This window comes from Notolabrus celidotus, chromosome 11, assembly GCF_009762535.1.
Source record: "Notolabrus celidotus isolate fNotCel1 chromosome 11, fNotCel1.pri, whole genome shotgun sequence".
Taxonomy (NCBI): Eukaryota; Metazoa; Chordata; class Actinopteri; order Labriformes; family Labridae; genus Notolabrus; species Notolabrus celidotus.
Window position 1 is genome coordinate 21,076,718 of NC_048282.1, and position 19,522 is coordinate 21,096,239.

Sequence of the window (19,522 nt, forward strand, 5' to 3'; positions counted from 1 at the left end):
GTACCTCATGGAGACCTAAACAGATGAAAAACTACACAAACTCTCACAAGTTAAATTCAGGAAAAGTAGTCAAACAATAAGCTGAATCACAATAAATCTAATTTCTGGATCTTGACCGTCAGTGACTGCCAAAAATAAAAATGCTGTTTAATGTAATTACCTTAACTGGCCTGTAGATGGTGCAAAGCTGCATAGACTGTATTTATAATATAAATGCATAGTGTATATATATTTCATATACAGTCTATGGTGTATACAGGTGGAACAGGTGGACTGAGGCAGGTCTGCAGCTCAGCTTGGTTTGGTCCTTGATGCATCATCTTCTCATCAGTAATGGTCCATAACTTTGGGGAGTGTCAACTTCATTTTCCTCTGAGTGAAGAGGTGGTGTCTGTTTTCTGAAACAGCCTGTTCATTTCAAAGAAGAAATAAGGTGAAAAGAGGATAAGAAGGCATCTCTTTCTTGGTTTCTACATAAAATGGCCTCTAGTTGAAGAATATCTTAGTTTGAAAGCTTGTGTTGCGCAATATGAATTAGGAAAAAGTGATAATGAAGATTCCTTTTTGTCAATATATAATATATCCATCAGATTTATATTTAATCACTTCATAATGTCTTTACTGATAATAAAGAGTGAGATTGAGAGGAGCTGATAGAGATATTGAGACTTTTAAACGTAAACTAAAAACGTATTTATTCTGGCTTTTATGTAGGGTTTAACAATTTTATTTCTTACTTTTTTACTGTTATATTGATTTAAATGTTGCTCTATTATTTTACTAATTTTAACTTTATCTTAATTTATTTTTATTTATTTTTACTTATCTACTCAGTTTTATTGATATTTTTAGCCTTAAATTTATTTTTTATGTTATTTTATTTATCCTTTTAAATGTATTTATTTTAACTATTTATATTATTTGTATTAATTTGTTGCTTTAACTTATTTTAATTACATATGTTTTATTGTTGTTGGTGCGCATTAGCCTCTATTTTAAAATCCATTATTTTATTTTATTTTTAAGTTATATTTTTGGGCTTTTTGCCTTTATTTGATAGGACAGCTGAAGAGAGACAGGAAATGTGGGGAGTAGAAAGAGGGGGAAACCTGCAGGAAATGGTCGCGGCCGGGAATCAAACCGACGACGAGGACTGTAGCCTCTGTAAGTGGGACACTTAGACCGTTAGGCCACCAGTGCCCCCATTTTTGTTTTTAAATGTCTTGCCATTATTTTATTTCTGCTTCTTTCTTGTTTTCAATCGCTGTAAAACACTTTGGGTTGCATTTGATTTGTTCACCACGAGTCTGGTTGTGTTTGTGGTTTCTACCAGTTATATGAAGTTTTATTTTGACACTTTGTATTACCAAATTGGAGGACTCATGTTTGACCTCTTTAAATAACACAACAAAGAGAACAGTCTATACCTGCTGTCTTTATAAAGTGTCTTGAAATAAGGATTTAGCATCCTACAAAATGGATTAATGAAATAAAAATAGATATATTTGCATTGCATTTTACAGCATCAGTAAGCGAATAAGTACACATAACAGCCATTAAATTTTTTTATTTTTTCTTCAAGGGGAAATGTTATTTTTCTCTTTGTCATAGACCTCAACTCTTCTCATCTTTCATCTTTGCAGAACACTCCCCTTTCAACCTCTCCAACACAGGGAAAATACAAATAAAACAAAAACAAATACGGAAGGATTCATCAGGCCTGAGCAAAAATACTGTTTCAGTAGTATGGGGGACAACCTTCCTCCCCTCTCCTGATCCTCCCAGAACATCCCAAGAGTTAACAATCAACACAAGTCTATGGACAGCCAATAGAAATAGAATACATACAATGCACATTTTAATAAACTCATGTCCATTCTATAAACTCTGCTTACATGAATCACTCTTCATTGGTCACAGTTCGCTTGAGAGTTGTTGATCTCCATTACATTGCTGCCCTCTGGTGCTCCCACCACGCCTGAGGCCAAATATCATTGCACAGGAGGGACCAATAGCACAAGGCTGCTTGAGCTGGCTTTGGTACAAACATGATCAACTGTTGGTTGCCATTGTTGAATGTGGTGGAAGAGCTAAAATCAGTGCTGAGGTCTCCTGAATACAAAGCTGGAGATCACTGAAATAATGAGAATGTTAACTTAAGATTATTCTCAACAAGCCCTTATCCATTTCCCCCTCTGACCAAACCTCAGTAGTCCAGGCAGGGCAAGCAGGCACAGTTCCTGTTCAGTGTTATTCAATGATTTGTTTTTTAATAACTTAAGGCAATCAAACTCAGCTATTAGTACTGAAAGACTGAGTGCAGGGGGGATATGATACAAGTGATACAAGAAATATATGCATGTTTGCTCATTCTGCCTTGTCCTCTTCACATCATTTAAATACCAGGGATGTCTTTGTAAGTGCTGGGAAGTTCATGTGTGGTAAGAAGACGTCACCTTTAAAGCTGGGGTTGGTAGTCAGATTTAGATACACTTTTTGTTATACTGGTTAAAATGATCTTTATGTCCCGATGGTAATCGATACATAATGTGTTTTTAAAAAAGAGTGAAAAAAAGCCACTATCTACAGCCGGAGTAAACCTGGGATAACACCAACCAATCCCTGCCATTAGGAGCCAAATTATGAAACCAATCAAATCCCGTCCTGCCGTTCTGCCCACCTTCGGCGCGTACATTTCCCCGGCATGCACTCCCCGTCTCCTGCCTCTGCTTCCCCTGCCTCTCTATTTACTGCCCCTCTCGCTTGACCTCGGGCCTGTCCCCTCAGACCCAATGAGGTGCTTTGCTCAGGACTGTAGTCCGGATCAGAGTCTAAAAAGCTCTCACCACTGGGGTTCTGACAAGCAAAAGAATTAATGACATCTAGTATGTCCTACAGAAAATGTAGATGTAGTACTATAGCTTTTCTCCTGATATGGTGTCACCGGTACAACTGCATAATGCTAGCAAGACAGTTGTGAGTACTAACAGTAGCCATGTTTGTTTGTGTTTTTAACTTTCACTATGATAATGTTATGGTGTTTTCTTATCGCTGAGTGAGACATGAGTTGACGTAGTGCAAAACAGAAACGATGTGCTGAGGACCGGTTTTGAATCAGTCATGATCATATGGTCGCGTATCAGCGGCGCTCGTGCATGTGAGCGGGGCGTCGTTTTGGAGGAGCTCCGAGGGGAGGGGGGGAGGGGTTAGACGGAGTCCTGAGGAAATGCTACATTCAAATGCATGCTAGTTCCCCGTGACTACCAACCCCAGCTTTAAAGTCTGACTGATTTACAATACTGCAGTAGTGGCATAAATAAAAAAAAGCACAGTGAATCATCTGCATTTGTGAGTTAACCTTGATGCTTATGTGAGCATACACCACCCAGGTTCTGCTGCAAAGGCAGCTATTGGTTATTACTTACTATACATGATCATTGCCAGTTGACAGACTGTAATGTACATTAGGACTGAACAGCAGGATTCATTGGCTGCAGTTGATCAGTTGGTACCAGTGAGCTTGAGCTTTACGACTGGCATTTTACAAGAAAGCGTGCTGGTCTTTGATCCTTTTCATTGGAATGGAATCATCATGAGAAGCATAATAATTAATCAGAATCTTCATAGTAATAATAATAATAATAATAATAATAATAATAATAATAATAATAACATTAAGAATATACAAATGATGGATACAGAAGTGATATAAAATATCCTACGTTAAAACAAACAAAAATGAAAACAAGATACCACAATCAGACATGCTCCAAAGCGGTTATGTTTGGCAAGAAAGCAGTTTTTGTTGTCTCATAAAAACCTCACAGTGAAAAAAGTTATGCCCCTTCAGGATTACAAAGCACAGTATTCAGTCAAAATCAATATGTTATTCTTTCCTTCATCTATTTCTTCTTCATAGAAGAATCAGGCTGTGTGGTACCACTGCGCTGAAATCCCAGGTTTTCCCCTCCAATGGCTCCGAACAACTAGCATATATTAAGTTCCTTCATTTTCATTTGCACCAAAAAAATACTTCTCTGAAAGGGAAAGAGGCCTTTATAATAACTATTACAGCTGAGACCAGCTGTCTGCTGGCTGCTCAACATCTAAGGAACCAATCTGACTTGAAAGAAGGATGATCCCCACTGGAGCATCGGCTCCTCAGAGATAAAAAATATAGCTTTCAGACATCACCTTCTAATAACATCCTTAGTCATCTTCAGAAATTTTGTTTTGAGGTTGAGGGCAATATCACAACTTAGAATAAAGGTGATCAGCTCTTTGCTGCCTGAATGACAGACAAAATAAATAAATCTTACATGTCTTATGAGAAAAATGAAGCAGCCTTTGCTGCCAGTAGTCGGGCAAAACGACAGAGGGTTCACGCCTTCTGCAGGAAAAAACAGAGGTGGTGACTTTGGCGAAAACATATCAAACATGTCTTGCCTTGCTTTTAGTAAATACTTTAGTCTTTGGTCAATATTTTCCTCCTCAGTTTGTACATATATTCATACTCACACAAATATGCATGAACATACACACTTATAACGTGTAATAAACTGGATATTTGTGCACGTATGTATTCACACTTTTTCATAAAGGACCTTTTGCACAAAACATTGAGATCAAAATAAATAGTTAACCCAGAAACAAAATATGAGTACCTGTTCATAATTCATGTGAAATAAAAAATTACCAGAAAAAAAACCCAAAATAAAATAAAATAGTAGCCTTATGTACAGCATTAATCTTCTTTTGACACAGGCTAAAAGGCGTTTGTTTCAAATAAACAGACTTTGCATCTTTCAAGAAGCCTGAGAGAGAGGCTAGACATGAGAAAAACACTTGTCCTTCAACATGTAAGTGGGCCAAAAACGGCTTTTCGAACGAGAACATTTTCCTCTCATCAAGACCACTTTCCCTTTGAAGTTTTAAACGTTTTTTCCTCGTTGCTTGGGATTCAAGTGATGGCGTCTCAAGATTTTAGCCATTCGCTCGCACTGTGAGTCCTTGCTCAGTGCTGCTGTGTCCTTGCAGTGGGGATCACCCAGACGTCTGTTGCTGCCTCGGCTGCTAACTGTTGGGCGGTGCGTCGTTCAGGAAGTAGGTCGTCATTTCCCCTTTACCTTTAACCTTGACCACCCCACGACACTCCAGCACGTACCCTTTGTTTGCAAGCACCTGGTAGAGGTCTGTAGTCACCTGTGAGCAGAAAGAAAGGCAAATTTATACTGGGTTGGGTTGATCAGTTGACAAGTTAAAAAAGGGCAATTAGAGCATCAAGGTTTGAGGAGAAAGCACAATTCACAGTTGTCCCTTTATTAAAGCTGGGGTTGGTAGTCAGAGTTAGATACACTTTTTGTTATACTGGTTAAAATTATCTTTATGTCCCGATGGTAATCAATACATAATGTGTTCTTAAAAACAGAGTGAAAAAAAGCTGCTATCTACAGCCGGAGTAAACCTGGGAAAACATCAACCAATCCCTGCCATCAGGAGCCAAATTATGAAACCAATCAAATCCCGTCCTGCCGTTCTGCCCGCCTCCTTCGCATATATTTCATGTTTGTTTGAGTTTTTAACTTTCACTATGATAATGTTTTGGTGTTTTCTTACCACTGAGTGAGACATGAGTTGACGTAGTGCAAAACAGAAACAATGTGCTGAGGACCGGTTTTGAATCAGTCACGATCATATGGTCGCAAATCAGCGGCGCTCATATGCATGAGCGGGGGCATGGATTTGGAGGAGCTCCGAGGGGGGGGGGTCAGCAACCTTTAACACTCAAAGAGCCATTTGGACCGGTTTCCACAATAAAGAATACACCGGGAGCCGCAAATCCTTTTTGACATCTAAATAGAAGATAACAGTATATTGTTTTTCTACCTTTATGCTATGTATAAAAAACTATACTGTGTTGCTTATGAAATCAATGAAGTGCTACAGGGAACATGAAATTTCATTTCTGTATCCAAAGAAAACCTTTTGAACTTTTTAAACTCTGGGAAAAAAAACACGCTGGGAAGGTTATGTCATAAAAAGCCGAGCTTAAATTATCCATCTTCAAAACAAAAATCCTGTGTGCCGTCACCCTAGTGTACCAGAGCGTGTAGCAGAGAGTTGACCTAAAATTAATTTCTTTTTTAAAAGCACACTATTTCACTAAACAATATAAAATACATATTTGCAAAGTATAAGTGCCAATGTGTGAGACCCGCCGGTGAGAATCCCGAAGACTGTGATGCATATTTTGAGCGATGAAAAATTAAACAAATAAAGCCGCTATTTATTTTAATGTTACAAGTTCACAATAATCTTCAAATTTATAATTACAATTAAAAAAAACTAACAAACAAAATAGAATACACTTGAATTGATTACTCATCATTTATATTCCAAAGCCACAAGGAGCCACAGCTCAAGGATGAAAGAGCCGCATGCGGCTCCAGAGCCGCAGGTTGCTGACCCCTGGGTTAGACGGAGTCCTGAGGAAATGCTATATTCAAATTCATGCCAGTTTCCTGTGACTACCAACCCCAGCTTTAAGTATACTACGTGAAGTGATATAAAACCACATGACATGACAAATATAAGGACAATTTAAAAAATCTGTTCACTACATAATACACATACTAATGCAAATGAGCATTCAGTTATATCTTACTCATGTTGTTGCTGAAATTCTAAGGCTTAGGCTGATCTGAAGTTTTCAGTCATGTATAAATGAAACCTACCTGTATGCAGTCAGGTACACCTGTGCTGTCCATACGACTGGCCACATTAACTGTGTTTCCCCAAATATCATACTGAGGTTTCCGTGCACCAATAACTCCAGCTACCACCGGCCCGATGTTCAGACCTGGAAATTAGAGACAAAACATTTTATTGCATCCTAAATAAAGCTAAAAGTTAGGGCTGGCTCAGGCTTGGACCAGCTCTTAGTTATGCTGCTTTAAGCTTAGACTGCCAGAGGAACTGACACTGGGACCCATTCTCTCTCCTCTCTCTGCCTATCACTCCCTTTAATTCTCCTTGTCTCATTAAAGTTACTAACCATAGACCTTTCTGGAGACCCTGAGCTCCCTTGTCTCGTAGGTTCCTCTGAGTTGCTGTCATAGACGGCCTGCTGCTGTGGACGTGCCAGACTCCAGTTGCTACAACTACTACTGTAAGAGCCTAAATGCAGTTCATGATGTCTATAATAATTTAAATTCATGTGCGAAATAATAATTTATTTAGTTGGTTCATTTAAAATGATTAAGATAAACATTTACATGTATATAAGGATGATAAATAGTTAAAGTTCATTATGATGCAAGTTTTTTCTCAATATTAAAATGGTATTTGGATGTGTGATATAGAATGTTATTCTTAATAGTAGTTTTATGTATTTATTTATTTATTATCTAGTTCAAATTTTAGTCACTTTTTTTCTACTTTATTTATTTATGTACTTATTTATTTATATTAAGTATAGCATCTTGTGTTCTTTTAATGGTTTAATATTTTAGTGTTTTATTATCTTAGCCTCTTTTTTATTTTTCATCTATTTATTTTATTTTTATTGTTTTTATTACTATTGTTGCATATTGTGTATCTTAACCTTAGGATTGTGGGATGGGTTTGGGGTCGGGGCTGGGGCTGGGATCTTTTTCTTAATTTATTCTATTTTAAGTTGTTTTTATGTACAGCACTCAGTGTTATAATGCCATTGTATGGAAAGTTCTTTATAAATAAAGTCTGATTGATTGATTGATTGATTGATTGATTGATTGATTGATTGATGTGTTGGATGGGTGGCTTAACCATGGTGTGCTGTAGCCCCCTTGTTAAGGTACTTTGATCTCCGTAGAAGTTTCGTTTTTGAATTAACGAGGTGGCAGTTAGGCAAGCAGAGAGAGTGGAGCCACACAGTTTTTTGAACTCGCTCTCTTTTACTCTTTTTGGATTTTATGGATAAAAACTTGGAAAATGGACACCTTTCTGAACTGTTTTATTTTTGTTTGCTTAAGTAAACAGTTGAACCTGTTATCAAGTTGTCCAGTGGATTTTTTTGGAGACTTTTAGAGCGTCAAAACTACAGCTTCGTTTACTGGAACCCACTACTACTATCCGTCTCAGCACTGTCATCTCTCTCTCTTCATCGCCCTCTATCCCTCTCTCCAACACAGTCTCAGCAGATGTGTGTCTAACATGAGTCTGGTCCTGCTTGAGGTTTCTGCCTCTTAAAGGAAGTTTGTCCTTGCCCCTGTTACGGCAAACTGCTTCTTTAGCATCACTTATGATTTAAAAAGTTAAGAAGTGGTTCATATGTAATTCAATAACCTTCACAGCACCCAAAAACGGATTTCCTCCCGTCAAAAAAGAAGGAAAAAAAGCAGAACAAGCGCTGTGCATTATGGGAAACAGTACGCACGGCAGACTGGTCCGATGCATACTGAGAAATTTTCCCGAATCAGTAGACATCCAGGGAGTTCTGGCATACTGCAGATTTTGCTCTTTTTCACACATCTTATACTGAATTTTGGCCAAATCAGTACGTACTGCTAGTATAGTAGGCGGTTTCGGAAACAGCCTTTGTCTCTCTGTGCTCCCAACAGGTGCTCCCAGCCTCACTGCAGCTGGTGATTGGGCACACGGGTACCTGATTTCCAATCAGTGGTCAGTATTTAAGCAGGAGAGAGGAAGCAGTCCGAGAGTGGGCCTTGGCTATGTTTGCACGTGTGGATGTCTTCTTTGTGTTACTTTCTTTTTGTGGTTAATTCAGTTATTTGAGTGGATAGTGTTGTTAGTGTAATTTTAGTTATTAAACCACTTTCGATGTGCTTATACTTGGTTCCTCTCCTCTTTTCCCTGGCTTTAATATATTTGTTACTCACCTTCATCCCCTGGCCACCTTTGGGGTCGTAACATCACTGTAACTTGCTAAATGCTGCAAAGCGCTCTGCTCATGGTGGATTAAGATGAGATCAGACTGAGTCCTGTGTGTAAGATGGGACTGGATCTTATCCTGTCTTGATGTTGGGTCTTTGTTAATAACAGAACATAGAGTACGGTCTAGACCTGCTCTGTTTGGAAAGCATCGTGAGATAAGGTTTGTGATTTGGTGCTATATAAATAAAGATTGACTGATTGATTGAAAATGCAGAATTGTGAAACAAAAAAATCCACAATTTGACAACTTCTAGTATAAAACCTGCAGCCTCTGCTTACCTATCTTCATCTGGAAGTTGTTGAAGGAATGCTCGTTGATGTATTTCATCTGCTCCCTCAGTCTCATGGCATAGTCGGCCAGCGCAGTGATATGAGAACGGCCCTCCTTGTCGTATGTGGAGTCATTGAGACCTGAGGCCGCCATGTAGGTAGAGCCAATGGTCTTGATCTTCTCTAGCTGCCTGTATTTCTCCTCGCTGATGATCTGAGAAGAGACGGTAAAGAAATAAGTTCAGTTTGAGAACTCCCTGTATAAAACCAGGTGCAAGCAGAGCTCAGATCTTTCACAGAGAGACACTAAGTTTTACCTCATCGAAGTCAGCAATGATCTCATTGAGCAGCCGCAGACACTCCACTCCCTCGTTGTTGGCTTCTAACTCCACGTAGAACTCCGAGAAGTTGCTGATGGAGGCGAACATGACTGCCACACACTCACAAGACTGATAGTACAGTTCGTCATTGCGCCGCTCACGGGCTAAAAAGTGAGCAGCCACATCCTTCGGCAGAATATTATGGAGGAGGCGACGATTGTAGGCTTGCAGCTCCTCCATCTCCTCCTTCTCTTCTGTGGCCTGCAAGAGGAAGCTCTTGGTTAGAAATATGCATCTCTTATATGGATGAGGTGATCTTTACTGCAGGTATTCAAACACATAAAATCAGTCATCCTTGTTATTGGTGGACAAATCCAAGGCTTTTAGCAGAAGCGTGAGGAGGTTTAGGTTGTCATTTCACTGGTCGGATGGCACCTTGTTGTGGACTTTGTTCATACCTGTAATTTCCACAGGAAGTCAAGGCGTGCGGTAGATTCGACCTGCTGGGCGTGCAGGTACAGTGCCAGGACAAAGACAGTGAGGATCACAGGAGTCATGACCCTCAGGGACACTTTGGTCACAACAAACGGACTGCAAAGTAAAAAAGTAACAAACCTGAGGTCACATTGATGGAGTGACAGAAACATAGACAAAACTTCCAAAATTACACTGTATGTGATCTTACCACTGGCTTGTAGTTTCATTTGAACTGGACCTGAATGTCAAAAATATAGAAAAAGATTCTGGTCAACATCAGCAAATCCTTATCCCTCCATCAATGTATTAGGTGTGTTTTTTTAAATCTAATTATGAAGAAATGTCTTACCATTGAGTACTAGTTTCATTTAAATCGCTGGAAAAGAAAAAAATAATCCATCAGGAAAAAAATTTCAAATCTCAAAAAGGCAAAAATAACATTTACATTTTAAAAGTGAGTTGTTTGTTTATTTTTGGTATTTAGTTGTGTATTACAAATTAAAAATAATAAGTAGTATTAATTGTTTGATTCATCTAAACTTTTCTTTTTATAGTTCATTTGAGTTAGATTCTGGGGATATATTTTTGCTAGTCATTTCAATTTTCTTTGTTCCTTTTGTTTGCCCTCCAATAAACCTTTAGAAATCGCCAAACTTTTGCATGGACATTGGACTTTATTTTGCCTGCCTACATCACATCCCCACGGTGCATCAGTGACCCATTTATTACTTTTAGTTGAAGTTTGAGTTTGAGTGTGTGTGGGGGACTTTGTTCAGGGGGAGTAAAAACATCCTAAACACCTTTTCATAACCCTCCTGTTATGTTGCGGGTCAAATTGACCTTTTTTAAAGTCTATTTTAGTCAACATATGCCTTCCAAACCAGCTGAAATGCAGCATAAAAAAGCTCGGCAGCATGTGACCGAAGAGGAGTCGTGTTAATTTATCAACATCACTTCATTAAAAAAAAAAAAAAATCAAAATGTAAAACAAAATAAACAAAAATCAATGTCATGTGAAGCTATTGTATTTATGTTAAGGGCTTTCCAATGTATATTGTAAAAGTATTAAAAAAAAGTTTTAACATTAATTTTAATGAATAACGAGTGAGTTATCCTCATTGAACCATGATCTGTGAGAATTAAAGAACATCAATGGACTAAATCTTGATTTAAATGGTTAGTAATGGAGTTAAAAATTAGATTCAAAAAAATGTTTCTTGGGATTTATTGGGGTTATGACACTTTTGGATGATTGAATATGTCCAAATTGACCCAGGGATATTATCGCTGTTCCAGAGAAACAAACGTGACAGGAGGGTAAAAAAAAAAAAAAATATGCTACTGTTCAATGAATCTGTGCTGAAACATTCTACTTGAATACAAAACGGAATTGTTTCCAATTTTAAGGCAGCAAAATGCAGTTCATATGCTAAAGTGCATTGAGCTTTACAGCACTGTTACTTGTGCAATGACAATAGATCTAAAATTAGAAAATGTCATATAATAAAATAAAAAATTAGAGACCCAAGATCAAGCAATCTAGACCCAAATTCTGATCCCTTGATAGCAAGTGTAGGTCAGTGCTGCAAATATATTTTCCCCTGCACTGAAAAGTATCAGGATTTAAAACCTAGTCCTACATTCAAATGTGACACACCTGATGTAATAAACTACTGCCCTGTGTCCTCCCTCTGATAAGCATCCAACATGTGGCACTTACATCGCGTTTGAGGTGACAAAGAGGTCTGCGTTGTCGAATAGCGCTACTTGTGGCCACTCCACCAGCAGCAGGAAGGTGAGCTGGATGAGCAGCATGAGGACCAGCTTCCCTATGCTGCTGATCTGCAGGAACACCGAGCAGGCCAGCAGCGTCAGCAGCACACTGTAGCTGAAATACTGACACAAACAGGAGAGTGTTGTCACAAGAGGCGTTCATTATCAATGGATCTTTCAGAAAAACAAATGCAAATGTGACATTTTCTCTTTCAAATGGTTCAACCAGTTGCGTAGGGGAACAATGAGGCGGTGACGCAACAACCAACTCACCTCAGGAAAGGGGCAGGAGGGTCCTTGGCTTGGACAGATCTCTAGACCCCCTTCAACAGAAACATTCAAGCTGCGGATCAAACAGGGCGTCACCAGGTTTTCGGAGGTGTTCAGCTTCTCGGCGACACATTGCACCAAGCTCTTGGTGTCACAGGCAAACTGTACAAACACAAACAAGCATGTGTCACGCATGATCTACAACATGTGTGGTGGGTCTACTGTCAGGATGTACTGCCTCTTTGTCTGGGTATGCCCTCACTCACCATATTAACAAAGGCAGAGATGAAAACAAGGATGATGGTAAACACTCCAACCAGGGTGCTGTTGGTGCGAGACTGGACAATCTTCTTTGAAACAGTCTGCATTGCAGCTGGAAAGAGCTTGAGGAGGAGAAATAAGGCATTAGCACATCTGAAAATATAAGTACATTGAATACAGGAATATAGGTTTAAAATGTGTTTGTGTGTAAGTCTGCTACCTTGATGCACGAATAAATGGCACAGATGAAAAGGATGTTGGCGAGTATGATGAAGATACTGATGTAGATTCCCAGCATGACCGGGGTGCTGCAGGGGAAGAAAAAATAAAGACAAATATTTAGACTGCTTTCGTAACAAACCTTTAGGGTTTGGTTCACTTTGGCTGCTGTTAAAGCTGTCAATCAAAGACTTTTGCAACGAGAAGACTTTGAAAGGAAGCTTTCGTTCCATCCTACTTTGTATCTGACTGAACTTGGGAAAAAGGCCTTCAGGTTTGTTGCTCCCTTGACCTGGAATGTCTTACAAAAGGATCTAAAACTGTCTGATTTGATATCTTTGAATGCTTTTAAGCGGTCCTTAAACAACTTCGAGGCTGAAGTGTCTGTCTGTAGATGTTTTGTTTAAATGTGACATGCTATTTTTCTGGAGGTACCTGTTGTGTAGCTGTTGTATGCGTCTGCAATTTGTATTTATGTCTATTGTAATATTGTAACTCTGTAACTGTGCTGCTGCCTATCTTGGCCAGGACTCTCTTGGAAAAGAGATTTTTAATCTCAATGAGCATTTCCTGGTTAAATAAAGGTAATAATAATAATAATAATAATAATAATAATAATAATAATAATAATAATATTTGTGCAGATTGTTTATAATGTGACAGGAGCAGAGAAAATACAGGGCTGTGAATGACTAGACAAGTGATACCAGTTCTTAAGTTAAACTTATATTTTATCCATCTCGTGAAAGTTTCCTTTTTAAACCTTCATTTGTGAAAAAATAATAATAATAATTTGGGATGCAATATTTGTAATATATAGGTGTCTCTTAATCCACTATTATCCACTATTACTTATTCTATTAATTTTACTGTGTTGATTTTATTTTATTTTGAAGTATTTTATTTATAATCATGCCTTTTATCATTTTACCATTGCTGTTGTTTTCTATCTCTGTTTTTCTGTGAAGCACTTTGGGCTGCATGTTTTTATGTATGAAAGGTGCTATATAAATAAAGTGGAGTTGGGTTGAGTTGAGATAGAAATCTGCTTCAACTCTGAATATGGACAGTCATTTTTAACATTTGGTATTATTAAAAAAGACGTCTTTTTTTTTCTAATATTGACTGGCACATATAGACACACAACGTCGCATCACAATCAAAACTTATAATTCTCATAATCTATTACTTTTCATTAGTTTTAAAAAGCAAACAAAGAGCATGAATTGCTATCAATCACAAGACTTTTATTTCCAAGCTTCTATAATTGTAAAATATGTAGACCTACAGCTCAACTTCATTAAGTCAGAGATAACAAGGAAAGAACCAGCAATTAGGAAATCAGATAACGTTTTTTTACACAGTTCATTCAAATGATCCAAATTTCAGGTGTAGAAGCTTAACAATTGTATATTAAAGTGTGTATATTAAAAAGTACTCACTGTGGAAAGACAACAATCTGTATGAATGATATGAAGCAGAATACTAGTAGAGTACAGGCGACATAGCCCCCGAAACGATCGTCCACTTTTTTGGAATACTACAAGAGGAAAGAGAAGCAGGAGAAAATCGCCACATCAGTATGAGAAGTAGACGTTTCCATCCTCTAGATGTGATTTGTATTGAAGAAAAATAGAGGATAGTCAGGGATCTCTGTTTGAACCTTTTTCTCCAGGCTTGAAGTCTGGAAGGTGAGCAGAAACTTCTTCACGTGGTCTTTTCTTAGCTGGTCAATACTGCGCGCATCGATGGCTCGTCCAAGAAATTCATCCACCTCATCTTCAGGGTTCATGGCCTCCTGAACACCTCGGCTACGAAAAATAAAGATAAGGGGGTTTCAGAACAGTAGATAAGCAATGTAAGGGGTGTCACAAGCATATTCATCAGGAGTGGATCGTCTGATTGTCAACTATCATCTGATATAATTTCTAGTGCAGCCAACAGGGACACACAACTTCGAACCAACACTTGCTTTTCCATCTCCTGCATTGTTAACAATCAACTCAGCAATTAGAGAAGTGATCCTGTGCTCAGATCAAAAGTGAACTGGCTGTCATTTCTTGCTCATTACATCTTCCAGTTGAGGGCCGTGCATTTGTTTCCGGTGGGTCTCAGTTTCACTGTAAATATGAAGTTACACAAAGACTTCACTGTAGCTCATTTAAGTAGAAATTAAAAAGAGGGAACTAGAACACTTCCCATACTACAATCCCTGCCCCCAAATCTGTAAGTATTCTTAGTAGAGTCTGAAAACAGAAAGGAATCAAGAGACAGTACTCACTTGTCTTTACTGGAGGTTTCATCAATCCCCTGAAGAAGAAGAGAAAACAGAATATATGACGCTCAAAGGAAAGCTTGAGGGCAGCACGCCATCACATTGAGTGTTTGATGTGAAGTCTCACCATTTGTCTGAAGACTTTGGAGTCTTTGGTCCTGGAGAAGGTTCTGTCGGGGACCCAGCGCGGCATCAGCCCCTCGTTAGAGTTGGCTCTTGTTCGCTGCATCTTCGCCATCATCGCCTTCTCCTCCTTCTGCTCAGAGGGAAGAACATGAAAGCTTGACCAACTGTTCTCAAACAACATAGTCAATGACAATACAAGTGTCCAAATACACAAGAAGAGGTCCATATTCATTCTGGTTTTCATTACGCCCACCAGGGAAGTGTGCAGCCTCTGAAGGATCAAGACTGCTTCACTCACAAATCTGTTCACTCTCATCTGTTACTTTTCTTCTACAGTTCTGTTTGTGAGCGTTCGTCCACTTGTCAATGCTGACCGACACATCACCTCCACTAGCTTTGAGCAGCTTCAGTATGAACAACAATACTCAATTAAGAGTGTTTCTGATTATGTTAATGAACACCACATCACCTCTGTGGTAGACTTCAATTACATATCAAGTGTAGTGTTTATCACAGGATGGAAACACGTTCACAGCCTTTTTTTGATTCAAAGATTCATTTGTCAAGTATTTTGAGTATGTGTGAAAAATGTCAGGTTGGCATTCTCTGAAGGATGTGCTAAAAGGCTAATGTGCAACAATAGTAATTATATAACAGGAAAGAAAAATCAAAAAGAAAAGACAAAATAAACATATCTGCAAGTTCAAATCAACAAAGAGTTAATCCTTGTGCGTTTTGAGTACTGACCCGTTTTTGGCTGCAGCCGAGGACTAGAAAGGTCTCTATGCTGTTCTCCTTCAGATATGCATTTCTCTCCCCTCCAAAACCCGGCTCCACCTCATAATCTCCATTAAGATACTGCAAGGTGGCTTTAGTGATGTGTATCCTCCTGCAGAAGCAGAAACAGCTGAAATCTGCACATTTTTGCATCCATATTTGATGATTTTATTTAACTTTTTGGTGTTTAATAAAAAAGTGTAAATCCCCAAAACATGCAAGAAAACAACTAAGCACTTAAATTACCATTACATTACATTAACTAATACGATTTAAATAACATCAATTGTAATATAAACATAGAACAGACAATGTTCTACATAAATGATAATAATAACATAAATGATAATAATAATAATAACAATAATAATAAAGAAGAACAAGAACAAGAACAAGAACAAGAACAAGAACAAGAACAAGAACAAGAAGAACAGGAAGAACAAGAAGAACAAGAACAAGAAGAACAAGAAGAACAAGAAGAACAAGAACAAGAAGAAACAGGGGATATATATGATAAAAAAATAAACATAAATATTTTAAATAAAACAAAGATAAATGCATGAAAAAAAACAGAAAGAACATTTCTGAAAAAAATGTTTGGGATAAAAAAGTAGCAGATTTTCTGCTTTTTCATGACCTGTTTGGATTACATTGGGAAAAGTTTTCGGAGTATATCTACTTTAGCTCAGTAATAAAATCATGCACCCTCTTATAGAGACTACAGTCCTTCTAGTGGGCTAGCCTGTGTGCAATTCTGATCCCTTAGCCGCATGTCATCTCAGACTCTATTTTGCCAGCTTCAAGGCATGACCTCCCCCTAAAATAACTGTATATATAAATAAAAACATCTCCTCACCCTGCTTTGCCTCCTGCCTCCATGTGATTTGCCAGTGTGACATCGTTTGACCACACATCAAACTGCCACTTCCTGAGTCCCAGCACACCGCAGTGCACACGCCCACTGTGAATGCCAACTCGCATGTTCACGTTGACCCCCGTTACCTCTCGCACCAGCCTGGAGGACGGAGGGTTAAATATCTCAGTTACAGCTACAGGAGAAAAAAAAAATCCAGACTTTCTCCATGACAAAGTTTAAAGAAGTGATAATTGTACTCACGAGATCGCCTCTATCATGTCCACGCCCATCTCCACACAGCAGTGAGCGTGGTCTGCCCGGGGTTCAGGGAGCCCAGATACACAATAGTAACAATCACCCAAAATTTTAATACGTAGACAATGATTCTCCTGATGAAGGAAGAACAAGAGTTGGAAAGTAACACGATTAGTTTTGCAGAGTCCTTGAGTTGTCTGAAGAGAAACAAATACAAGAAATGTAATTTCCAGAAATATTCATTTTGATCAGAATAAAGCCTTGACTCTCATGTCTGTTTGTTACAGAGCAGCCTTTCTCACACATGAAGTGCACCCATGAAAATATTACAACAAAGCGCTGAATGGTGATACATGAGTGAGGTCTGCTTTCCCCAGAATCAGAACCAATTATAGAGGAGCAGCATCCAGGTTTTATGCTCCAAATAAAGCTGACGACTCAGCTTTTCACAGCTGCCTTATATTACATTTACAAAAACATATTATTGTGATACCTATTTTAATTATTTGAGACTGGGCTGTGACTTTGCTTGTATTTTAAAACGGACCTAATATATTTTAGCTTTCTGTTCTTATTTCCTCTTTTAAATACCTTCTTCTGATGTCATGTATGAAGCACTTTGAGTTGCTCGCATTGCAGGCTACATGTGTAAACGCAAAAGGCTCAATCAGTTAACCCCAATATTATGAGAGGCTTTTTCCAGCCACCTGTGTTTTTCAGATCTTCATGTAGAGTCCAGGGGCCTCAGGTACAAAGGTACATGTCTACCTCCTACTCTTTTTCACGGCAAAGTTCAGATGTATCAAGAGCAAAATGACCGTGGACATGTGCGGTGCCTCACGCCAACTTAATGGCTGGCGTACGCGCGTTTCTACAGCTGTTGATCCTTTGACGACACTTAGAGGTGATGCTGGGAGACAATTAACACTGATGAACAATTACTAATGAACTCATGTCTGCAATTACATGAGTGGATTTTAAAGGCGTACGCAAAGTGGTGCAAAATATACTGTTAAAAACAATGGCTTCTTCAGCAGTATTCTGCATTATACTCCGCTTGTTCAACATCATTAAGTCTCTTTCGCTGCTCTCTCGTCACTCGCTGAGTGGAGGTGTTTTAAGTTTAAAGCATGTTTCAGAATCAGCTGACTGAAGGTGTTGCTCACAGTGGAGAGGCTCAGCTGGGGGCTGCAGCTGAGTGACAGGTCTCCATGAGCGTTTTTTTTCTCCGCAGCTGGACTGATTCTTACCGGGTTGCGCTCCCAACTGACACCTGACCGCGTTTAGATGCTTATTTTTCTCAATAAGAACGAGAAAACTGGACACTGTGAGTCCAAAATATGAATCTGTTCAGTTGTCCTGTTGCAGTAAATCCACATGTTGTAGTCTGAGTCTTCACTCTATGACCATGCGTCCACGGAGGTTATTTATAAGCCTGCTCCTCACGTTGATATTCAGCATGTTAACATTTTGAACACCTCATTATGATCTTTAGCTGTTTAATATCGTCAGTAACATACACTGTGTCCTGAAGGAAAATTTGATTGAGGGGAAAAAAACGCTTTTGGCATTATTTTTGACATGGAAAAAAATCACGTTTTTTTTAATGATTAAACGATAATTGATCGTTACATTTCCAAAGATCGATCACGGAAAATACTTGAAATGTACATCCCTAATTTAAAGAGATTTACCTTATTTGTTTTAATATTCAATACTTTCATTTGGGAATTGTTCACTTTCCATTTCTCTACAATTTTCCAACAAGGTATTTTTGGATGGTGATTTTAGTTTTTTGCAAGTTGCGGAGTATAAGAGAAAATATATATATATATATTGCAACTGTCCAGATCTGATAATTGACATATAATAATAGTTATTAATATTTTTTTGTTCAATTTAGTTTTCTTGAAAATCGTTAGAGCTCACCTGGCTGCGGTAGCAAAGTCAGCTAATTTGACCAAATTTTTATAAGTTAAGTTCAAACATTCAATGAAGTAAACTCAAAACGGTTGGAAAGGATGCTGCAGCTGCTTACCGATGCCAGCTTGTCAAAGCGGGCGAAGAGTTCGTTGAGTGTCATGACCAGCTCCTGAGCTGTGCACTGAGAGGCCAGGCTGGTAAAACCCTCGATGTCTGCAAAAAGAATACTAAGGACACAATGGAGAGGTAGAAAGAAGAAGAAAAAAAAGAGAGAGAACTATTAAATCTCAAAAATCAGACATCCTCATTAAGAAGATTTAGCTTTACAGTAGCAGCATTACTACCAGAGCAGGCCCTAACCGACTTGGTGCCCTAAGCAAGCTGTCAACTGGTCCCCCTTGTATTGTAACCAACTCCAACAACAATCACATCACATATATACACTTAACGACAACTGACATGCAGCTTTTTATTTTACAGGTTTTCTTCGTTTTAAAATAAAAATGACCCCTAAAAGAACACTAATGAAAAGATTATAACAATAATATTTATCAGGTAATATTATTCAATTTCAAAATACATAATGTTATAGTAGTAGAATGTATCTAGTCCTTAAATAACACAATATTTTTCACACTACAGACACTTTAAACAAAGCAACAGTCATGTATTAAGTGATGACTGAAATGGCAGATGCAAAGCGCTTATTTAACTCTAGCCTACATTTTCTACTGGAACAGCTTCTAAAATGTAAAGAAAAACAACAACAAAACAAAAACAGGTAAA

The 19,522-nt window shown here is 38.3% G+C and overlaps 1 protein-coding gene across 1 annotated transcript in view; it reads right to left on the bottom strand.

Annotated features, from left to right (window-relative positions):
- Window positions 1–3,235: 3,235 nt before the first annotated feature.
- The window catches only part of LOC117821080 (adenylate cyclase type 6-like), a 66,173-nt gene continuing 49,886 nt past the window's right edge, over window positions 3,236–19,522 (bottom strand). The window contains exons 7-25 of the mRNA XM_034695108.1: window positions 18,852–18,963; window positions 16,820–16,947; window positions 16,559–16,717; window positions 15,673–15,814; window positions 14,927–15,055; window positions 14,806–14,834; window positions 14,188–14,335; window positions 13,967–14,064; window positions 12,526–12,613; window positions 12,311–12,427; window positions 12,048–12,206; window positions 11,722–11,897; window positions 10,351–10,377; window positions 10,210–10,239; window positions 9,983–10,115; window positions 9,522–9,785; window positions 9,214–9,418; window positions 6,735–6,859; window positions 3,236–5,202 (exon numbers count right to left, since the gene is read on the bottom strand). Of these exons, the coding sequence (XP_034550999.1) occupies window positions 5,074–5,202; window positions 6,735–6,859; window positions 9,214–9,418; window positions 9,522–9,785; window positions 9,983–10,115; window positions 10,210–10,239; window positions 10,351–10,377; window positions 11,722–11,897; window positions 12,048–12,206; window positions 12,311–12,427; window positions 12,526–12,613; window positions 13,967–14,064; window positions 14,188–14,335; window positions 14,806–14,834; window positions 14,927–15,055; window positions 15,673–15,814; window positions 16,559–16,717; window positions 16,820–16,947; window positions 18,852–18,963 (2,398 nt within the window). The 3' untranslated portion in view covers window positions 3,236–5,073. The remainder of the gene's footprint in view (window positions 5,203–6,734; window positions 6,860–9,213; window positions 9,419–9,521; window positions 9,786–9,982; window positions 10,116–10,209; window positions 10,240–10,350; window positions 10,378–11,721; window positions 11,898–12,047; window positions 12,207–12,310; window positions 12,428–12,525; window positions 12,614–13,966; window positions 14,065–14,187; window positions 14,336–14,805; window positions 14,835–14,926; window positions 15,056–15,672; window positions 15,815–16,558; window positions 16,718–16,819; window positions 16,948–18,851; window positions 18,964–19,522) is intronic.